The sequence below is a fragment of the Populus alba genome, chromosome 1 (genome assembly GCF_005239225.2).
Source record: "Populus alba chromosome 1, ASM523922v2, whole genome shotgun sequence".
In the NCBI taxonomy this organism is placed as follows: Eukaryota; Viridiplantae; Streptophyta; class Magnoliopsida; order Malpighiales; family Salicaceae; genus Populus; species Populus alba.
The window spans coordinates 1918962-1943277 of NC_133284.1; the positions used below are offsets into that span (position 1 = coordinate 1918962).

Genomic DNA, 24316 nt, shown 5'->3' on the forward strand with positions numbered 1-24316 from the left:
ACAATTTCAATTGTTTCATTTCCTGTAGAAAGCTATGTATAATGTAGAATAAACATGGAAATTCAGTGTTGTTTTCTCCTAGCTAGCAATTGTGTGTATCAAGTTGTCAAATAAGGATTATGAAATGTAGTGTAAATATTGGTGAAGTGAATATTCATCAATTAGTCACTACAATCATAGTTGTGTTGTTGTATTTGATTAAAGGACCGATCCAAAAAAAGATTTGGGTCACCAGGTTACTTTGTCAATATTTTTATTTAAATGATGTTATTTTATTTATTTTAATTTCTTAGTGTTGATCTCATCGAGTTTGGACTGGTTTTCATTAGATCAACTGAGTTATTAAAAACCATGTTGGGTTTAACTAGGTTCCATTGAATCCATGTCCTTTCTAGTTTAACTTAAAACTCAATCCTAACTCGGTTCCAGATTGCAAGTTTTTCAAATTAATTTGTTGAGTTTAGCCGAGTTTAACAACTATGATTAAAACTAGACATCATTCAAAGGGTAGAGTAGCTATTTGCCTATAAATTAATATATCCCTTGCATGAGTCGTGTTAGAAATCAAACTAGATAGGCCTACACTTCACCGAGGGCTAGACTGATTTTTTTTGTTAAGTTAAAAAAACAATGCTCAAGAGCTGCTAGTGTATTTTAAAGAAAGAAAAAATAATTCATGGCTTAAGTCATAAACACAATTGTTAAATGGATGCAATTTTAAGAGAAAATACGATAACTATAATCAAAAGAAAACGAGCGCATGTTAAAAGGGAAAAACTTACAAAGTTGAATTCCAAGATAACTCGATATTAAAGGATGAAATTAAAAAAAATAATAAAATAATTATGATAAAAAAATAATAAAGCTTCTTGAATCAACTTGGGCTAACATAACAAACTTGTAAACTAAGTTGTGAGGTTGGGCCAACCTTATAGAAAGTAAATTGAAGAAAAAATAAGTTAATCCCCGATAGTTCAAATGTAGAATGATGAAATCGAGAAAAAAATCGGTCAACAAAAAAAAGCCTACAAAAGTAAAACTCCTACAAACCTTGGGTAAGGCTGCCAAAACTCACAAGTTAGATCATGCAAACAAGATAACTTGATAGAAGGCAAACCAAGAAAAATAACAAAGTTTAATTTTAAAATAAATCTAATTTTAAAAGATAAAACTAAAAATATTAAAAAAAAACGACCACCTAAAAATTCCCGAGTTACCCAACCAAACTTGCTTTTTAAATCATAATATAATAATAACCTAATGGAAAGGAAACTTAAGAAAATCATGAAGGCTATTTTTTAAAATGAATAATGTTGAAAGATGAAATCGAACAAAATAAATGCAAAAAAATAATGGTAACCTCAGATAATTTTTCAAACCTATGACCTTAGTCACTAAATCAGAAACAACCCATCTAAAAAGACCATGAATCCTAAATCCTAAAAAATCAAATGTCGAATGATAAAATAAAATAAAAAAATCAAATATATAAAAGGATCAAGAATAAAAAAAAAAAAAACAATTAAGAGAATGAGTACTTGATTTGAAAAAAAATAAAAATAAATGAGAAACAACTCTGATGTTTTGAAATAAATAAGTAGGAAAAGGTAATAAAGCCCTTGAAAGCTTAAAAGTGGGTATGAATGATTAGTCTCCATCGGACCACTTCACCATGGCAAAGAAGAGCTGAAAACAATGGAAGGGCGTAAGATATTGTATTTTCAAGATTTTCAAAAATTCAGCAAGGTATGCTTGGAGGAGTTAGTTAAAGTTGTAGGGGAGAGGGAGACAAGATTGCGTAGCTGTTATGCAGAAATCATTGATCTTAGTAGCGAGGAATATGTGAAAATGATGTTAATGGATAATGTCTTCATCATTGTGATCTTCCTGAAAAATGGTTACGAAGACGTCAACCGTTTATTCAATAAACCATGGATGCTAGGCGATATAGCATTTGACATGTTCTTGATTGAAAATCATCTTCCATTCTTCATTCTTGAGGATTTGTTTAAAGCATCCGAAATAGCCAGCCGTTTCGACGAGGAATGTTCAGTGATTAAGCGTGCCTACAAGTTCTTTAAAGATGATTGGAATTCTTTGTTGAGTACTGAAGGCATTTTGGAGGAAATGAAAGCCTCCGAAGTAGCACATTTTGTTGACCTTGTAAGAAATGTCAGAAGCCATCAGAGCCGAACGCACCAGAAGCACTAGAGTCTATAGACGTACCAAGTGTTACAGAGCTCCAGCAAGCTGGGGTCAAGTTCAAGTTTAGTCCAAGCAAAAGCTTACTTGACATGAAATTCGATAGAGGGATTCTGGAAATCCCACTATTAAGAGTACAGGATAGTACAGAGATCTACTTCAGGAATCTCCAGGCATTTGATAAATGTGATAGTCTGGATCAAGATCATATAGGTGACTATATTTCGATGATTAATTTCCTCGTCATTTCTCCTAAGGATGTGGAAATCCTTGTAGAAAATAGAATCATAGAAAACTGGATACATGACAATGAAGCTGTGTCAACTGTTCTTCACGATATTTCCAAGCTAAATGATCTCTCTCAGAACAATTCCATCTTTGCTGGCCTCGTTTAAGATCTGAATGCATACTGCAAGAGACCTTGGAATAAATGGAAGGAAATCTTGAAACAAGGTTATTGCAGTGCTCCACGGGCCATAATATCTCTTATTGCAGCAGTTATTCTCCTCGTACTCGCTGTTATACAAGCAGTGTGTTCTGTTATTCAACTGTAGCTTCTACCATTTCAATTGTTTCCCATAGACTTCTGATTGCTGTGTACTCCTCCCTTGCTAATCAATGTTAAGCTTCTAATTATCAGTTAGCCTGTTCATTGTAATGATTATTGTTTCGAATAATGAATTTCTGTAAGGTTAACACTATGTGTTACAATGCTATTTCTGAAGAAATGGTTTGATTTTTATGTACAAAGGTGCAAGAGTACCATAATTAGATACCAGCAGCACAAACGGAATGGATGACCGTACTCAAATTTTGCTTAGATTGTTTTACAGAAGCCTATTCAGCCTTAAGATTAAGGCCCGAATCTATTCAATGGGCAAGAACTGACATTCATTGCGTGATCCTTTTCAGACTAATTGATAGCATGTTGATTGATACAAACCATTTTGCAGAGAAAACAAGACGAGGAGGAAACTAGCATTGATCATTTAATGAAGTACATGTATAGCAATCTCACAGGAAACACAAACAGAACACACTTTTATTTGTAGGACACGATCGAAAGGGTAGAACCTATTTCACTTGAATGACAGAACACACTGCTTGTATGACAGTGAGTATTAGAAGAGCCCCAGCTGCAAGAACAGAGATGGAAACCCATGGATTATGGAAATAATTTTGTTTCAAGGCTGCTATCCAATGGAAATAATTTTTTTTCAAGGCTGCAATCCATTTGTGCCTCCGCTTTCTGCAGTACTTATTCAGACCTTCAACGACATCAGCAAAATAAAATTGTTTACTGTTAAGAAAATTTCCTCTGTCAAGATCATGGAGAACACTCATAACTGCATCATTATTACTGAGCCAATTATGTATAATTCCTTTCTTAGCAAGTATTTCTACATCATTAGCACCACGAACAAGGAAATTGATGGTAGCGATATAATCACTTACGTATCCACTTCCGCAATGGCATTGCTCAAAGGCGTGGATGTTTCTAAATAACTTCTCTGTATCATCCTCTAAAAATAGTGGTGGTATTCCCAGTATTCCTTTATGAAGATCAAAGTTCATGTCAAATATTTTTTCCCTGGACAACTTAAACTTGATTCCAGAGTGATGGAGCTCCATTGCACTTGGTGCGGTGAGACTTTCTAGAGGCTGTGGCTGTGGCTGTTTCTGCTTTGCTGGCTGCTGACACTTTCTTAGAAAGTCAACGAAATGCTCTACTTCAGAGGATTTGATTTGCTCCAAATTGTCCTTTGGCACCCATGAATCCCCAAAGTTGCATGATAAGAAATGACGAGTAAGCTCAATCATGGAAAATTCGACCTGTATTTTGGGAAGCTTAAACAAGTCGTCAAGAATGAAGAATGGAATCTGATTTTCAAGCAAGCACATGTCAACATCGATTCCGCTTATCATCCACGGTTTACCGAATATATGGTCGTTGTTGATTCCGAAGAAAGGGGGAAACAGTTTCAGGAAGACCATAATGATGAAGGAGCTATCTAGCAACATCATTTTCACAAAGTCCTCCGTACTCATATTTTCAAACTTATCTGCATAACAGTTGCGCAATCTTGTCTCCCTCTCTGCAATAGCTGCAATACATTCCTTGACACTTACCTGACTCACTTCAAGAAACTCTTGCAGGAATATTATTTTTTGCTCTTCCATTTCTTTCAGCTCTTCTTTTCCATGGTGAATGGGCCCAATGGAGACTATTTGAGGTGTGTAGGCATGATCCTTCGAGTCTCGTAGTCTTTTAGGAACTCTGTAGATGGAACACGTATTGGAGAAGGGACGCAAGGTTTTCAACTCCTCTTCCACAGACTCTGTTAATTTGTCAATGACAAGCGAAACATGATCATTCCTCTTCATCTGCTCAGTTGCTGCTCCAACAATCTCCATCCTGTGACGCAAATCTCAATTGATCAGATGTTTGCCGGAATCACAGAGAATCATCAGATCAATCATTGAAATGATCTCTACAGTCAAGATTACCAAGTCATTTAATTAATACGGATGCTTAAACAAATTCCAACACAAATGTAAAGAGGAAATGAAAATATCACACAAAATATTGTCAAACATTCACAAAAATATTATTACAGCATACGTAGCTTCTCTAAAGTACAACTTGCATACTTAGATTTGCTTCAAAACATATATAAAGAAAACACTCGGCGGCCTTCTGGCAGAAGCAAAAAAGCCACTCAGTAGCTCTAGGCTTTTTCACAAACTATGGTCTGAAGTGTTTCTGATCAGAATCTTCTTGAATGTTTTGTTCCTGTATTTCTCCATCAGTTCTTATTCTACACAAAGTCTTCGTCAATATAGACTTTTAAATTTTTTAAATGTCATGTGATTGATAATTATTAATAATTATTACACAAATAAAATATTGATAAAAAACTTAAAAATTAAAGTAGATCCACCACCTTGCCACCTCGGTTTCCACAAAGTCTTGCGTCTTCAATATCATACATGTCTGTTGAGTTTTTTTTATTTTAATCACGTTAAAAAGAAAATCTCAAAAATAATTTTTAATAAAATCCTAGCTATAAAAGTGAATGAATTAATTTCTAAAAGTCTTCGTGAACTTTTGGAGTCTTCCAGCTGGACCACAAACAATAAGTGGGGTCTGTTCCAGCTATTGTCTGTTAGAATGGAAATGGCAGCTGGGCCACATGTTGGGTGTGAGGCCTTGGGTTTGGCACAGAGTCTTTTTATTTGTAAAAACAATAACAGTAACCAGACAGATAAAAATTACAAATAGCTGACATTACTATATAAGTATCTGACCCTGACACATACGTTCTAACTTGTTTGTGTCAACCGAAACATGATCTTGAAAATAGATTATAGTTGTTTTTTAAATAATTTTTATATTAAAATATATATTAATAATATTTTTTTATTTTTTAAAAATTATTTTTTTATATTAAAATAATTTAAAAATATTAAAAACATATTAATTTAAAGTTAATAAAAAAATAAAAAAATTTAAATTTTTTAAAAATATTTTTAAAATATAAAAACAAATATTACATCAGCTCAGTTGTTGTTTCAACAATCTCCGCGCGTCCATAAACCTCGATGCTGTAGAAAGAAAGAAAGAAAGAAAGAAATTCTTGGTTGCAAAGAAACCCCAAATAAGATGGAGGTGGAACTCTCTGGAACGCAAAGTGGACATGAAACTATCCCAGAAAAACCACCAGACTTGGATGGTGGTGCTAAATCGTTTAGCATCAGCGGAACATCTTTTCAGGGACAGATCTCGTTTAGAGATAAGGTGTTGGGAACGAAACCCACACCACCTATACGTGAGAAAATTGATTTGTTGAGAGAGAAGTTAGTGCGCATCGAATATGAAGACGAAAATCGGTTACTTCCAAAGGTTCATCTAGATGACAAGGTCTTCACAGAATTGTGTTACCTGTGGTGTGATTCCCTGATAGTGAAGCTCTTGGAAAGAATATCGGGTATACTCAGGTGAATATCAGACTCAAAAAGGTATGGCACTTTGCCAAGGGATTTGAGCTAATGGATGTGGGTCATGGATTTTTCATGGTAAAATTCGACCAAGAAATCGATAGGATGAAGGTGATGAATGGCGGACCATGGATGATCTTTGATCACTATTTAACTGTTAGAACATGGTCTCCATCATTTGTATCTACAACAGCCAAAATCGATCGAACGCTAGTATGGGCTAGAATTCCTGATCTGAATGTCGTGTTCTACGACGAGAGTTTTCTCCTTGCTTTAGCCTCGACTCTTGGAACCCCAATCAAAGTTGACATGAATACAGTGAACGTCGCGAGGGGTAAATTTGCTAGGATATGCATTGAGGTTTGTTAATGGTAATAAGACAGATGCTCATGGAAACAATTCAACTACAGCTGTAAGCCAGCAACGTGGAAACCAACATGGAAACGAATCAGCCCTCATGGAAACAAATCAACTGCAGCAGTCAGCCAGCAACATGGAAACAAATCAAAGAGACGTTGGCTAATTAGAATCGCCAGCAACAATGGAAACAAACCAACTCTCATGGTAACAAGACACAAACAGAAAGAAACGTTGGCTTGTTATGGAAATAAATCAACAGTAGCAGCAATGAAGTTTATGACAGGAACCAGAAAGAGAAAGAGACGTTGGATTGTTATGGAAATAGATCAGCTAAGAATGGCAAGTCAATGTATCCAAATTAAGCAACTTGTAATGTTATAAAAAACAACAGCTCGTATAGAAGAGTAAGTTGTATATTCACGTTAATATTCAAAGAAACAGAGAAACCTTTCTTCCATTGAAACATCCTTATCTTTCTTCAAATTTCCGCTTGGTATCAGAGCTTGTGTGAATATACATCTTAGCAGAACCAACAACATGTCAACTCTGTCACTCAATGTTGGTAATTTCATTACCCTCAAGCTCAGCCCCACAAATTATCCACTATGGAGAGAACAAGCCTTAGCTCTTGCAGAAAGTCAAGACTTGGTTGATCATCTCATCAATGAAGATTCAATCGCAAACAAATATATTGTACCAGATTCTACTACCACCACAAATTCTTTACCAAGACTAACAGAAGAATATATTGTCTGGAGGAAGGCAGATCGACTACTTCGTGGCTGGTTGATTGGTACTCTTTCAGAACATACATTAGGCCTTGCAGTAGGCCTAAACACAGCCTTTGTTGTCTGGAGTGCTCTAAAGAATGAATATGTAGAAGACTCCCAAGAACGAGAATTCACCCTCAGACAACAAGTCACCTATTTTCGCAAAGAAGATGACAGAACCGTTGGAGAACACATTCGAATCTTCCAAGGACTATGTGATGACCTTGCAGCTATTGGGAAACCAATTTCAGATAAAGAAAAAATCTTTTTCCTCCTCACAAGTCTCGGCCCTCAATATGAAACCTTCACTACCACAATGCTGAAACCACCAAGACCTTCTTACTCGGAGTTGGTCTCTCAATTACAGAGCTTAGACCAAAGAAGAAGTTGGTTCACCAATCAGACAAATAACTCATTCACTCCTCAGCTGGCATTCTACGGGCAAAAGCACCAGCGCCCTCAACATCATTTTTCAGGAAACCATGGCAGCAGACAAGGCTTTATATCTACCAGGAGAGGATTCCATGCACAACAACCTAAAGATAAAACTCATACTTACACTGCCAGATCCACTTCAGATTCAAAACAGAAACGACCTCCTCCATCTGGAGAGCATTGAATGACTCTTGCAGAACGTGAGCTATACAGAGAAGAAACCTGCCAGTACTGTGGTGTTCCAGGTCATATTGCAAAGATATGCTGGTGGGTGCCTAAACGATCAAATCAACACGGAGACCTACCACAAGCTTTGGCTGCTCTCACCTTGGACAATACTATCACTGAAACGGAATGGATCTCTGATACAGGAGCTTCCAACCACATGACAGGTAATCCAGGTATGTTAAAAAATATTCGCAATCACTATGGTTCAGACTCTGTTCTTATTGGTGACGGTTCTTCTATATCAATACATGGTGTTGGAGATTCCTCCATCACACAGAAAAATAAAATACTGCCACTTAATGATGTATTGTTAGTACCCGACTTGAAAAAAAATTTACTCTCTGTAAGTCAGTTAACATCTCAATTTCCTGTTAATTGTGAATTCTCTGACGTTGATTTCTGTATTAAGGAACGACAGACAGGACAACCCGTGATCACAGGATGGCGCAAGGGTGACCTCTATGCTCTATCCACCATGCCTGAGCTCTACTTTTCTAATCGTTTCAAATCAGGACCAGCAGATAACTGGCATCAACGCCTAGGACATCCACATTTTTCTGATTTACAATTATTGCACAATAAAAGTTTGATAGATGTTAAAGGAACCACAAAATGTGAACATGTTTGTGACAGTTGTCAATTTGGAAAACTTAGTCGATTACTTTTTTTTCGTTCTGAACATTCTAGTTCTGGTATTTTTGAAAAAATCCATTGTGATTTATGGGGACCTGCTCCTGTTTTATCAATAGGAAAGTTCAGATATTATGCGTGTTTAGTAGATGATTTTTCTAAATACACTTGGATAATCCCATTACAACATAAGTCTAACTTTGCTGATGCTTATTTTGCCTTTGAGCATTATGTTACTCGACAATTTAACAAGCATATCAAGGTCTTTCACTCTGATGGAGGGGGAGAGCTCATAAATTCCAAACTATCATCACACTTCCTCTCAACAGGAGTGGTTCATCAGATATCATGTCCTTATACACCGGAACAAATAGGTATAGTAGAAAGAAGACATCGAGTAATACGAGAACTAGGTATGACCATGTTATTTCATAGTGGTGTTCCTTTATCTTTATGGGTTGAAGCTTTCACTACTGCTGTTTATCTTATGAATAGATTGCCTTCTTCCGCACTTAAATTTGAATCTCCATATTTCATGTTACATGGTAATCATCCTACATACTCATCTCTTAGAGTCTTTGGGTCTAAGTGCTTTCCCTACACATGGGATACAAAACAAAATAAATTTGACCCAAAAACACTTCTATGTATTTTTGTAGGATATAGTGATAAACATAAAGGATACAAATGCTTTCACCCTTCTAGTAAAAAAATGATTATTTCTCGTCATGTAGTCTTCGATGAGTCATTTTTTCCTTATAAACAAAAAATTCAGAACTACATCACTCAATCTCCTACACATGTTATGAGCATTTTTGATTCATGGCTGCCACCTACTATCTCTAACTCTGCTGCAGAAATACAACCCCCAATGTCCACTCCACCATGCTCAAGCTCATCACTAAACACTTTACCATTTTCTCTTAATTTACTTGATGTTTATGCAGAACAACATGCTAGTGCCGTTGAAATTGCAGAACACCACAATGCTGATGGATTGGCAGAGCAAGTCACTATACCATCTTGTCTCAATTTACATGATGATGTTATTACTAATACAATTGCAGAGCAGCAGGACAATGTTGATGTAGTAGCCGAAACACAACAAGAAGAACACAACCATGCTGTTGGAGTGGGAGAACACAACAATGGTGTTGGAATGTCAGAAAAAGTAACTATACCATCTTCTTTTAATTTACATGCTGATTATGTTATCACTAATACAATTGCTGAAACAGTAGCCGATACACAACAGGAAGAACACAACAATGTTGTTGGAATGGCAGAGCAGCACCTTAGAACTGATAATATAACTGAAATACATTTGGTAGAATCTGACCATGAAGATGAAATGCATCGACAACACCTCTCTCACTCACAACCCAATCCTGCTTCTCTGGAATCAGACTTGCAGCTTGGTTATTCTCCACGTGCAACCCCTCCTTCACATACCATGGTTACTAGATCACAAAGAGGCATCCTTAAGCCTAATCCAAAATATGCCTTAATATCCTCTAGGACTTCAGCAACCATTCCACGTGAGCCTTCTAACTTTCGGTCTGCATTAGCTCACCCTGGCTGGAAAGCTGCAATGGACGAGGAACTTGACGCTCTCCATAGAAATCAGACTTGGGAACTTGTCCCTCGCACACCTGTCATGCATGTTATTGGGTCTAAATGGGTTCTAAAAACAAAACTCAAACCTGATGGTTCATTAGACCGCTTGAAAGCTCGATTAGTAGCAAAGGGGTATCACCAAGTTGATGGATTGGACTATACTGAGACTTACTCTCCAGTTATCAAACCAGGAACTATTCGTATGGTTCTCTCCATAGCACTAGTTAACAAATGGTCCATACGTCAACTTGACGTGAAAAATGCCTTCTTGCATGGTTTTGTTTCAGAAGACATATATATGGAACAACCTCCAGGAACAGCTGATCCACGGTACCCATCACATGTGTGCAAGCTCAAAAAGGCTCTTTATGGTCTCAAACAGGCACCCCGTGCCTGGTTTGATCGGTTTAGTATCTTCCTTCTTAAATATGGGTTTTTTTGTAGTCTTGCAGATCCATCACTTTTTATTTTTCACTCTAACTCTGATACTTTAATCCTTCTTCTTTATGTTGATGATATACTCCTCACAGGATCGTCTGTTCCTCTGGTTACGCACCTGATTCAACTGTTGAGCTTCGAATTTGCAATGAAAGATTTAGGACCCATTCATTTTCTTGGCATTGAAATTACTCACACATCTGAAGGACTCCATCTCTCTCAATCACACTATGCGCTGACAATCCTGGAACGAGCTGGTATGGTGGACTGTAAACCAATGAGCACACCGCTTGAAGCTAAGACTAAAATGGCAGCAACTGATATGCTATTGCAAGATCCATAATTTTTTCATGGGCTTGTTGGTGCTTTACAATATCTCACACTCACAAGACCTGATATATCTTACAGTGTCAATTTTATCTCTCAATTCATGCATGCTCCAACTGTTATACATTTCAAAATGGTTCATCGTATTTTAAGATATGTCAAAGGCACAATTGACACTGGATTAAATTTTACTTCCCATTCTACACTTGATCTTTGTGCTTTCTCAGATGCAGATTAGGGAGGTTGCTCTACAACAAGACGCTTCACAACTGGATACTGCACATTCCTTGGTAGCAATCTCATTTCCTGGTGTGCAAAGAAACAACCCACTGTCTCTCGCTCCAGCACCGAGGCAGAATATAGAGCTATGGCTAACACAACGACAGAGCTTACATGGCTAACCTTCATTCTACAAGATCTTCACATATCACCTTCTTCACCACCTATCCTCTACTGTGACAATCTCAGTGCCTTACACATGACTGTCAATCCTGTGTTTCACGCTCGTAGCAAACACATTGAATTGGATTACCACTTTGTACGTGAGCGTGTTGCCCTTGGTCTTCTCATCACTCAGCACATCTCCACCCATGAACAAATAGCTGACATCTTCACCAAACCCATGTCCAAAAGTGCATTGGCTTACTTCAAAGACAAACTATGCCTCCGACTCCGGCCTAGTTTGAGGGAGGATGTTAATGGTAATAAGACAGATGCTCATGGAAACAATTCAACTACAGCTGTAAGCCAACAACGTGGAAACCAACATGGAAACGAATCAGCCCTCATGGAAACAAATCAACTGCGGCAGTCAGCCAGCAACATGGAAACAAATCAAAGAGACGTTGGCTAATTAGAATCGCCAGCAACAATGGAAACAAACCAACTCTCATGGTAACAAGACACAAACAGAAAGAGACGTTGGCTTGTTATGGAAATAAATCAACAACAGCAGCAATGAAGTTTATGACAGGAACCAGAAAGAGAAAGAGACGTTGGATTGTTATGAAAATAGATCAGCTAAGAATGGCAAGTCAATGTATCCAAATTAAGCAACTTGTAATGTTATAAAAAACAGCAGCTCGTATAGAAGAGTAAGTTGTATATTCACGTTAATATTCAAAGAAACAGAGAAACCTTTCTTCCATTGAAACATCCTTATCTTTCTTCAAATTTCCGCTAGGTTGAGTTAGACAAACCGGTGGTAGGGAAGGTGTGGATTCATAACCATTAGCATAACGTGGAGTATGAAGGCCTTCATATAATTTGTAGTGCATGTGGATGTTATGGACATGTTGCGAGGAATTGTTTAAGCAAGAATAATGTACAGATGCAGTCACAAAGGTTCGCTGAACATGATAATATAAAGGTTTCGGTGGAAGACATCCCTACAAATATGATAGAGGATGGAGAGCACCTTAACAGAATAATCTCTAATGTGGCTTCGGTAACTCAGGTCACTCGATCTTCTCCTCACGCGTTACGTACATGGAGATTGGTTAGTGGTTGTGAGAAACAGGAAAGTGAATTCTAAGGGAGGTAAAGGTGGGATTGCTAAGGACAAGGGTAGTAATACATATCAAAATAAATATGAAGTGTTGTAGAATATGCATGGGAATTCTGAAGGTATCATAGACTTGGGGCATATGCGGGATCTGACCACTTTGGGCTCCTTGGAAAATCACAAAGTTATGACCGTCCCAGAAAATATTGGGAAGGAGAAGCAAGTTGATGCTCCTAATAAAACAGGAGATGTGTCTGATAGTATGAAGAATAAAAGAGCAAGGAAATCAGAGGAAATTCATGCTATGATTAACCCACTTACCTTGCAGGACAGGGAGGGACAATTAAACAGGGAAAAAAATGGTAGTAGAACCCTTGTGCAGTCTAGAAAGATAAGAGGAAAGGGAGAGGGTCCTAGTAGGATTGGACGAAACTTACCTACGGGTGCCTTTTGGGAAAAAGGGAAGGAGAAGCTGGGTTTATCCCCGTTGGAGAAAGATTTTGTTTTTGGGCAGAATATGTTGGATGACTCTTATAAGAACATTATTCAGCATAACCAAGCCAATAACACGTCGTCTCTGTCAAAGAACCATTTAAGCACAAGGTAATGTGGGCCTGTGCAAGTTTCAAGTCCAAAGGGCTTTCACTTGAGGGGGTGTGTTAGAGAATAATATAAATCATATCCTAGAACCTCACCTAACATCTCAACCCAAAAATTTAAGTTGTTAGGTGAGGTTCTAGGATATGATTTATATTATTCTCTAACACACCCCCTCAAGTGAAAGCCCTTTGGGCTTGAAACTTGCACAGGCCCACATTACCTTGTGCTTAATTTTTATCAAATAAATGGGGATGGTGAGATTCGAACTCGTGACCACAGGGTCATCAAGGCTCTGATACCATGTCAAAGAACCATCTCAGCCCAAAAGCTTAAGCTGTTAGGTGAGGTTCTAGGATATGATTTATATTATTCTCTAATAGTCTCATGATCTTGACAAGATTGTCCAGGATGCAGCTAATATGAAAAGTAACCTGGAAGCCTTGAGTAATATTTCACACTTGCATACTGAACGTGGGGATAAAGAATGTGATACCAGGATGATTCTGGGGCCAGGGAATGAGACTGACCAATAGTGAGTTTGGTGGGAAGGTTTTGTCTGTCTCTCAATTTCTTTTTTTTTATGATGAATTATTTTGATGATTTTATTGTTTTGTCTTGGAATGTACGTGGAGCTGCTAATGCCACAAGCAAGCGTCATTGTAAAGAGTTAATTAAAAAGTATCATCCTAGTATTTGCGTGTTGTTGGAAACTCATGTTCAATTTGGTAGAGTGGCCAGCTTCTGGAATCGACTAGGCTATTGTCCTACAGAAATTGTGGAAGCTAATGGCCATGCTGGAGGTATTTGGGTACTAACATCAGGGGGTAATTTTTCTGTTTCTACAATAGATGTTATGGCTCAATGTGCTATAGTAGAGATTAAAGCAGGTAGTCAGTCTTGGTTCATGTCCCTAGTCTATGCTTCTCCCATTCCTAGTTTGCGCTATCAGCTTTAGGAACGACTCATTTCTGTCAGAACAATGGTCAATGGCCCCTGGATGCTCATTGGAGACTTCAATGAAGTCCTTCTACCATCAGAATCTATCGGGGGAATTTTTTTGCATGTTAAAGCAGGGAAGTTTAGTGAAGTTTTATCTGCTTGTAATCTCACTGACCTGGAAGCAAAAGGTTTTAAGTTTACTTGGCACCATCACATTCAGGGAGTGAGGCACCTGGCCAAAAAATTAGATAGAGCCCTGGTTAATCTGGAATGGCGGGATAAGTTCCCTGAGGCATTTGCGGAGAATTTAGGCAGGCTACATTCTGATCATCATCCTATCCTTCTATGATGTGGTGGTTTACCAATGTTTAAAAGAGAGCGACCTTTTCGTTTTGAATTTGCTTGGTCCACCCATGAGGATTATCAAGAGGTGGTTTCTGGAGCTTGGAGTGTTTGTGAGAAGGATGTTTTACGAGGGTTAGATATTGTGAGAGATGACTCCATTATCTTTAACAAATTTACTTTTGGCAATATCTTCAGGAACAAAAGAAAGATTTTGGCTCGTCTTGTTGGAGTACAAAATTGTCTAGAAGAGCAACCGACTGATTCTTTGGCTATGTTAGAGAAACACCTATGGAAAGAGTATAATATGGTGTTGCAGCAAGAGGAGCTTTTCTGGTACCAAAAATCTAGAGAAAAATGGGTTCAATATGGTGACAGGAACACTAAATTCTTTCACACTATGACAATGGCAAGAAGGAAACGAAACAGAATCCATGGCCTATTTCTCCAAAATGGAAGTTGGTGTATGGAGGATAAAATATTCAAAGCGAAGCCCTACAATATTTCAAAGATCTTTTTTGTTCAAATGTGCCAGTTGGAAATGTTGATTTGGGGCTGGATGCTCTTCCTATGATCTCAGACGAGGGGAAGGCTGGTCTTGGTCGTATAGTATTAAAGGAGGAAGTTTATACAGCCCTTATGCAGATGGAATCTTTTAAGGCTCCTGGTGCTGATGGTTTTCAAGCTTTTTTCTTCAAAAAATATTGGCACATTGTTGGGGAGGATGTATGGAATATGGTTTGAGAGGCTTTTGTTCATGGATCTTTTGATAGGAAACTAGCTGAAACTCTAGTAGTTTTGATTCCTAAAGTGGATGATCCCACCTCTATAAAGCAGTTCCGACCTATTAGTCTTTGTAAGGTAATTTATAAGATTATTACGAAGGTGTTAGTGAACAGAATAAGACCTTTACTGGATTCTATTATTGGACCTCTTCAAGGAAGTTTTGTCCCTAGTCGGGGCACAGCAGAGAATGCTCTGATAGCTCACGAAATTATGCATTATATGAACCATTCGAAGAGCAAAACAAGTTCCTTGGCAGTGAAGCTTGATTTGGAGAAGGCTTATGACAGAGTGGAGTGGGATTTTCTTCAGAAGACTTTAGAGGATTTTGGCTTTCCAGAGAATATTGTGAAGTTGATTATGTATTGTGTCAAGTCTTTCTCTTTAACTTTGCTGTGGAATGGGTCTAAACTTCCTAGTTTTGTTCCTACCCGTGGTTTAAGGCAAGGAGATCCAATGTCGCCTTATCTGTTCATCATCTGTATGGAAAAATTATCTTGTATGATTGCCAAAAAGGTTAATGAGAGACAATGGAAACCGGTGCAAGTAACTAGAGGAGGGCCATGGATTTCTCACCTCCTATTTGCCAATGATATTCTCCTTTTTACTTCAGCACAATGTTCTCAAGTCCGAATTATCACTAAGGTGGTAAATGACTTCTGTAGTGCTTCAGGCCTCAAAGTTAACCTTGATAAGTCAAGGATTATGGGATTGAAGAATGTTAGCAGGGGAAAGAAGGAAAAGTTTTCTCGATTGTCTTCAATCAAGGTTGCAGGGGATCTAGGAAAATATTTGGGATTTCCGCTTATTCAAGGTGGAGTTAAAATGGCTCATTTTAATTTTATCATTGATAAAAATTAAAGGAAGGTTAGCTAATTGGAAGGGTAAATTGTTAAACAAAGCAGGAAGAATTACTTTGGCAAAATCGGTCCTCACAACTGTGCCTATTTACCCTATGCAGAACATATGGTTGCCTAATGCTACATGCATGCAAATTGATAAAATTGTCAGGCAATTTATTTGGGGTAACCAAGAGACGGGAAGGAGTTGGAATTTGATTAATTGGAATATGGTGACTTGTCCTCGCATCAACGGGGGTTTGGGTGTGAGGGAAACAAGGTTTGGAAATATATCTCTGCTTGGAAAACTGATCTGGCATCTCCTAAATAGCCCTGGTAAATTATGGGTGCAAATGCTACACAAGAAATATGTGAAGAATAAGTTGTTGGTTCAGAATCAAAACTATTCTAATTCCAGTTCTTATTGCTGGAAATCCATCATTTGGGCTCTTCAACATTTAAGAGAGGGATTCATGATAAGGCTTGGTACTGGAGATGTGTCGATTTGGTATGATAAATGGTTGGAATTTGGGAGATTAGCGTCAGTTCTTCCGGTAGTGAATATTAGTGACACCGACATGTTGGTGAAGCATCTTTGGGATGATGGACAATGGAACTTGGAGTCACTATCTACAGTAATTCCTAATGATATTCATTTTGGAATCTTAGCTGTCCCAATTCCTAAAGACCGAAATCTAAAGGACTGTGTGGTTTGGGAAAACTCAATTACTGGCATTTATACTCCTCATCTTGGGTATACTTGGCTTCTAAACAGATCTAGACATATGGAGGATAGTACGGGGAAATGGCATTGGTTAGTGAAGCTTAAGGCTATAGAAAAGGTCAAGCACTTAATTTGGCTCATATTCCATGGTTGTTTACCAATAAACACACTTCAATTTAGGAGGAGGTTAACGGACAATCAGGTATGCCCCTGCTGCCAATTCATCATCGAGGATACTTGGCACTGTATTAGGGACTGCAGAAAAGCTTGGGAGGTTTGGCAAGAACTTCGTTTCATTGGAGCAATAAATTTTCTTAGTGGGAATATTGTGGATTGGATTATTCAGCAAGTGGATTCAGACCAGGGTCATCTGTTTCTTTTAGCTGTATGGTGGATCTGGAGGCAGAGAAACTGTTTTGCTTTTGAAAACCACTATGAAGGCGATGTTTGGTTGAGGAGGAATATTTGGAGAATGGTTGCTGATTCTCATATGGCTTAGGGGGAAGATATGAAGGTAACCAAAGAAACAATCCAAATCTTGTGGCAACGGCCTCCTTGGGATTTTGTAAAGATTAATGTGGATGGTAGCTCTCTTGGTAACCCTAATAGGATTGGAGCTGGTGGTTTAATTAGGTCCAGTGCAGGGAATTTTCTTGTTGGATTTATTGCCTTTGCAGGTGTTGCTTGCAACCTTCTTCCAGAGTTACTAGCTATTGCTAAAGGACTGAAGCTGGCATGGGATCGAGGATATCGCAAGATAATCTGTCACTCAGACTCAAAGGATGCCCTTAGATTGTTATCTGCTAATCAAGTGGGTTTCCATAAGTATAGGGCTCTTATTTTAGAGATTACAGAATTACTGAGTAGAGATTGGACTATCAGAATTGAACATACATTTAGAGAGGCTAATTTTTGTGCTGATTTTATGGTAAAGCTTACAACTACCTGCGACAATGGTTTGATGATCTGGGATGAGCCTCCTCAAGGATTGCAACAGCTTCTTCTAGCAGATATCATGGGAATTAGCTTCCCTAGAATTGTTTAGTCTTTTCTTTTATTTGTCTCCACTGTAACAAAAAAAAACAATCTCCGCGCGTCATGTGACTCGTTGAATGATCTCCCCAGTCAAAATTACCAAATCACTTAATTAATATGGATGCCAAAACAAATTCCAACACAAATATTGTAAAAAGGAAATGAAAATATCACACAAATTATTTTCAAACAATAACAAAAATATTTGGAACGAAATGAATCTGAATTATTACAACATACATAGCTCTAAATTACAATTCACCATCACTTCTTGTTCTACACAGAGTCTTCATCAATTTAGACTCTCCCGGCTGAACCCCAAATCAACATTAATAAGAGGGGTCGGTTCCAGCTGTCGTCTTGTTGAGTAAAAATCAGCAGTAATATTATGTGTTTGGTGTTGCGGTAGTTGTTGTAGTTGTGATTTGAAAAAAGTTATTTTATAAAAAATATTTTTAGTTGAGGTTGATTTGAAAAAATAGGTGTTTGGTTAAAACTGTGGTTGAAATTGAGGTTGGAGAAAAAGTAGTTTAATGTGTTTGGTTAAGAATGCTTTTGAAATTAAGGTTATAAAATGATTTAAAAAATATATATTAAAATTGATGGTTTTAAATTTAAATATTGTAAAATTAATTACTCCTATTACATCATGAAAAAATAATACTTTATATAAAATATTTTTTATTATTCCATTAAACTATTTATAATTCCATTACGTACAAAATTCATCCGATAAGAACTACAGTTTTCATAATTTTTTGAGCGTGTAATAAAATTAGATAAAATATTATTAGATATAAAATTGATATTACTGTGCGAGTGAATTTAATTCACTCTATACTAGTTTTTTGAGAAAAAAATATTGTTCACGTCGCGAATGAATTTAATTCTCTAAACTAGTTTTTTTTTTAAAAAAATTAATACAATTAACATACTTAAAAAAAAAAACATGCGGACAGTGCAAGTGAATTGCACTAATTACGTGAACAGTGCAGTGAATGCACTGTTCGTTATTTTTTATCCGCTATAGTGCGTGAAAAGCAGGTTTTCGTAACTTTTCCTTTACAGCGTTTTAAACGCAAAAATCACGTGGGCCCCATGCACAGTAAATCGATTTTTTTTATTACCAAACGGCTGCGGGCTGCATTTTAGCCGCAGCCGCGTAGTAAGTGGGGTCGGTTCCAACCATGGATATTTGGTTACAAAAATTAAATGCCTTTATATGAAGAGAACTTAAAACTAGAGTGTAAATATTTTTAGACACTGAAACAGGCAGAACACAATGTAAGAAAAGTTTCAGAATTACAGAAGCAAAAGATAATGCTCTGTGAGTAGGGATAAAGAATATTCCTTTCGTCAATTTAGTTTATAGTTATAGTATTTTCTACTGAATCTAGGTTTTTCCTAGGCATATGACGGGTAAGTTGACGAAGGTTATACTTATAGAATTTTTGATGCCCTCCATATGCTTCCTTTTGGAAAAGAATCACGATGTTGTCTTCCTGCCAGATAGCCTTCACACACCTACTGAATAGCTTTGAAATGAAGTAACCCGTCCACCATCTTTTTTTGTTGCAGTACATTAATTCCATTCCAGTTGAGATATGCATAGCGATAATGCCAAAGAGTATACTGATTAGTGATCATGGAAGAAAGACATTTTTGGTCTTTTGATGGTGAGCAGTCTGCTAGCACAATAAACATTCGATTATGAGTCATTTCATTCTTAATAATCAAACCTTTCTTAGGATGAAAGATTTTACAGTTCCCTTGTTGAATAAGCACAGCAAGTCCCTTTTCTTGGAGTTGGCCGATGCTAAGCAGATTGTTCTTCAGTTTTGGTATAAAAAATACATCTGTGATCACATGAATTGTCGCACTCGACATTGCAGCGGCCCTAAAAATAAATATTGATTTATGAAAAAAAAACAAATATCTAGCATCTTGTTCTTTTATGGGAAAATGTCTTATTTGAGGAGTCACCACCTAGTATTATGGTTACTAGAAACCCTAACTGGTCAACAAAGATTCTATGATTCGGGACTGGTTATGTAAAAGGGAAGATGTTATCACCTCTTAAATGTCCTGCCTGAGGCAGACTGCATTGTTGGTTTTGTCTTAAATTGCTAAATATTTATTGGTTTATGCTCTGATGGTTTACTTACAATATTCTTGACTCTAGCGCTAGTGAATATTCAACTACAGATAATTCCAACTCTGGCGTTGGTAAATATTACGTAGCTATAAAATAATTTAGATCAATATTTCCTGACTCTAACACTAGTGAATAAATCAATAAAATAAATTTAGTTTTTATGCATACACATATTTTTTTTATTTTTTCTAGCTAAATAAAATAAAATACAATGAATAAAAATAATATAAATTAAAATCGGTATTTTTATTCCCGATTCTGACGTCAATAAATAAACCAATAAATTTATATTATTTTTATTTATGCATACATATTTTTTTTTATTTTTTCTACTTTTCTATTTTTATTTTATTTTATTTTATTTATTTATTTATTGGGGCAAGGCCCAGCTTAGCCCATATGGGCTGGGCTAGACTCAGCCAGCCCGGCCCGGTCGCTGGCCCAAGCCAGTGACCCGGTTGGGCAAAGGCACGCACCACGCATGCGTGCAAGAGTTAATTAAATCCAAGCTGTAGTGACTTTACAATGAAAAATGGAAAAGAAGGGAACGAAGACAAACTTACATGATCTGCAGACATTGCTGGAGGCGATGAAGACGATGGGGATGTTAATGTTGGTCTCTATGTCTCCTGCTTCCGTTTTCCTTTTGCTTCCCCTGTCTTTCTATTTTGAACTTCTTCCTTTGCTTTAAACTGTCTCCTGGGTTTGTTTTTCGTCTTTTAGCCCCTCAGTTATGTGATTCCTCTGTCTCCCCCTTTTCACCCCAGTTTCTCTTCCTCTTTTCCCCCCTACTTGTTTTTTGGGTTTTTCATTGTCTACAGGGACAAAAGCAATGGTAAAAACAATACTCCTCTCTATGCAGTCTTTGTTTGGTTCGTGCTCTCTCTTGGGTTTTTGCTCTGTGTGCTACACCTTTTTTCTATTTTTCTGGGTTTCCTTTTTTTTTTTTTTTTTTTTTTCTGCTCACTTGGTTTTTTTTTTCGTTCTCCCCCCCTCCTACAAGGTTGCCTTTTGCCCAGTTTTTATGAGGTCAGAGGTCGATTGGCGTTATAACGGTCGGCAGCAATGGCATTGGGCGCTCCATTCAATGAAGAAATGTCTCTGCCTTTAATGGCGGAGCCGTTGCAAAGGAAGAAGACGAGTGAACAGTTGCCTCCCAAAACGACTCTGTTTTCCCATTCTATAGGTGCTTTCAATTTGGTCCTCGTAATTTTGTACTTTTGCAATCAAGCCCCTGGTTAAAACTGTAATTTTCCCTGCATTTCGGTGCCTTTTACAAGTTAGTCCTTGGACTTTAATCTATTGCAATCATGCCCCTGATTAACCCCAAACTTTGCTATTTCTTCAATTAAGTCCCTGATTTCATTAATTTAATTAAATCCAAGTCCAATTAAGTCTAAAACTTATCAATTCTTCAATTAAGCTCTTGATTTGATTAATTAAATTAATTCTAAGCTCAATTAAGTCTCAAAACTTATCATTTCTCCAATTAAACCCTTGATTGGATTAATTAAATTAATTACAGGCTTAATTAAGTCTCAAAACTTATCAATTCTCCAATTAAACCCTTGGCTTGATTAATTAAGCTAGTCAAAAATTTAATTAAATCTTTAAACTTCCAAGCATGTTTCCTTTAACCTAAATTTTAATTCATTCTTCATTTATTTCATTTACTTGTTTTTTTCATCATTATTATTTTTTTTATCATTTTTTTTATCATTTTCAATAAATAAAATTAAAATAAAAGGGTCAAAATTGGGTTATGACATGAATAATGCCATTCACCTCCATTCGAACCCTACATTTTCCTTGGACAATAAGACTTTAATCATTTCCCATCTTTACTGATTCTCTGGAGTTGCTATCAAAGTAATAAAATATGTCCCTCTGTCCACACATATGGTTGTTGCATCTAGAATAAAAAAACCATATGTGTTCTGTTTCAGCTTGCTGGAAGTTAACATGAGCCATCAACAACATCTCTTCTCTCGTCTCTACATAGTTTGCCTTTTGATCCCTTGCTTTCTTTGGACACTCCCACTGAAAATGTCCTAGTTCACCACAGTTATAACATTCTATGGTTGTTTTTTCAAACCCAAATATGCCTCTTCCTCTTCCTCTTTCTCTTCCTCTTCCTCGTCCATGATAGTAATTTCTATCGCCATCTCTTCCTCCTTGCTATGCCCCGTAAGTCATTTGCAATGCTTGTTCTTCGATAAACAACATGGCGGCTAATCCTTTGTTCATGAACCAACAAGCTACTCTAGAGTTCATCAATGAACAAAATATCCAGATCATTGGATTCTTCTATAGAACATACAACGTAGTCATATTTCGGAGTCATAGACTGTAATATCTTCTCAATGATCACCACGTCCTTCATGCACTCTCCATGAATTCTCATTTTATTAGCAATAATGAGAGTTCTTCCAAAATAGTCATTGACTGATTCTGCAGCCTTCATATGCAGTGTTTCGAACTCTTTGCGAAGAGCCTGCAATTGAGCACGTTTTACACGTGCAGTTCCTTGATATTTCTGTTTCAAGGAATCCCAGATGTCTTTAGCTGTGTCCTTCTTCAATATTTTGCACTTGTCTTTGAACTTCTGCTCATCAATCTGTTTATGTTGTGCTTTGCTGGGATCAACTCCTTCTGCTGCTGCAATAATTCTTGTCTCCACCAAGTTCCAATACTCTTTGAAACGTAGAAAATTTTCCATTAGCATACTCCAGTGATCATAGTGTCCATCAATCCTTGGAATTGCAGGTTGTACAAAACTGCTTTCAAATGCCATTGTTTCTTCACACTGGTAACTGTGTTGAAAACTCAACAATGTTGATTGCCCTGGTCTGTGTCTTCTCGTCTGTGAAGTATGATATGAAGAAGGTTGTGATAAAAGTTTTGTGGAGTTTTATGAAGAGGCTCTGATAGCAAATGATTAACAAATGATTCATCTACTCTTAACTAATCATAAAAAAGTAATGCAATATTATTCATTGCGTGATCCTTTTCTGACTAATTGATAGCATGTTGATTGATGCAAACCATTTTGCAAAGAAAACAAGACGTGTAAGAAACTAGCACTGATCATTTAATGAAGTACATTATAGCAATCTCATAGGAAACACAAACAGAACACACTTATATTTGTAGCACACGATCGAAATGGGTAGAACCTATTTCACTTGAATGACAGAACACACTGCTTGTATGACATTTTTTTTTGAGAAGTATATGGTTTCATTAAACGCCATAGCCTGGCGAGACAAAAAATTACAAAGCCTGCCGCATATCAATTTTGCAGGAAATGCCAATCAAAGCAAAGTCCAAACAAAGAGGACAAAACATCAGAAATAGACTAAGAAAGCAACAATATAATCAACACAAGAAAACCATTACTGCAAAACCAAGAGAAGCGTCCAAGAGTCTCCAATTTAATTTTCACGAGAATGTAAACCTCTGAAGAGATGCACATATAGTCTGATAGACATAATCTGAGAGATGAATCATAACCAAGCAATGAAATCACTGGATCTGTGCACTCCTTGCTTAGCCATACAATCTGCCAGACTATTGCTCTCACGGTACACATGAGAAAAAGTAATTGAACCAAACAGACTAGTCAATTTCTGAACTGTGGAGAAGAGGTCTCTATGCATCCATGGCCTGTTGTGAGTATTATGCATCCAGCTGATTACATTGGCAGAATCAGATTCAATAATTATATGCTTATGATGAAGGAAACACTTTGAGGCTGAAAGCTCAATAGCTTTGACAACAGCTCTCAGCTCAGCTATGTTCGAGTCTAGAATCCCTACTTGAAGAGAAAAAATACCAAGGAGATGACCTTGGTGATTGCGCAAGGCACCACCTATACCTGAGAGACCAGGCTTTCCAAGAGAGGAGCCATCCACGTTCCACTTGAATCTACCAATGGGAGGAGGAGACCATATAACACCAGTTCTATAAATCTGAACATTGGACCAGCGGATCAGACCTGCTGACGATCTTAACAGATCTAGAGGGGAGTAAGGAAAGTCAGGATGAAGTGCTTTCAACCATAAGCACAGCCGAGCGATGATAAGGAAGAAGACTGAATCATAGTTCGGCGACTTTTGTCGAAATATCAGGTCATTTCGAAGAAGCCAAAGGGACCATACCACTGAGAAAAACAACATCAGCCATGCTTTTTTCTGAAATTTACCCTGAACCATGACAGTCCACTGAGAGAATAAGCATGACAAATTCTTAGGGCAGCACCATGATAATCCCCACCACTTGATGATTTTAGACCAGATGATCCAATGATTATGGCAATGTAGAAGTAAGTGATCAACCGACTCTTCCTCAACTTGACAAATAGGGCAGTTGGAGTGTGAGCTATCCAAA

General features: G+C 37.3%; 3 protein-coding genes across 3 annotated transcripts; 1 reads left to right on the plus strand and 2 right to left on the minus strand.

Moving 5' to 3' along the window:
• Positions 1-1695: 1695 nt before the first annotated feature.
• LOC118061490 (UPF0481 protein At3g47200-like) lies at positions 1696-2597 on the plus strand. Its single transcript, XM_035074931.1, has 2 exons — positions 1696-2142; positions 2178-2597. The coding sequence occupies exons 1-2, from the start codon at positions 1696-1698 to the stop codon at positions 2595-2597; spliced, it is 867 nt and encodes a 288-aa protein (XP_034930822.1).
• A 539-nt stretch (positions 2598-3136) lies between these two features.
• LOC118061453 (UPF0481 protein At3g47200-like) lies at positions 3137-4955 on the minus strand. The gene has a single exon (XM_073408549.1). The coding sequence runs from the start codon at positions 4615-4617 to the stop codon at positions 3277-3279; it is 1341 nt and encodes a 446-aa protein (XP_073264650.1). The 5' UTR covers positions 4618-4955; the 3' UTR covers positions 3137-3276.
• Positions 4956-22190: 17235 nt separating this feature from the next.
• LOC140954739 (uncharacterized) lies at positions 22191-22721 on the minus strand. Its single transcript, XM_073405438.1, has one exon. The coding sequence runs from the start codon at positions 22719-22721 to the stop codon at positions 22191-22193; it is 531 nt and encodes a 176-aa protein (XP_073261539.1).
• Between the last annotated feature and the right edge of the window lie 1595 nt (positions 22722-24316).

Coding starts and splice junctions, on each gene's coding strand:
- LOC118061490 (XM_035074931.1), top strand. CDS start 1,696: ATGGAAGGGCGTAAGATATTGTATTTTCAAGATTTTCAAAAATTCAGC. Junction 2,143..2,177: donor AGGAAATGAAAGCCTCCGAA/GTAGCACATTTT, acceptor AAGAAATGTCAG/AAGCCATCAGAGCCGAACGC.
- LOC118061453 (XM_073408549.1), bottom strand. CDS start 4,617: ATGGAGATTGTTGGAGCAGCAACTGAGCAGATGAAGAGGAATGATCAT.
- LOC140954739 (XM_073405438.1), bottom strand. CDS start 22,721: ATGGCATTTGAAAGCAGTTTTGTACAACCTGCAATTCCAAGGATTGAT.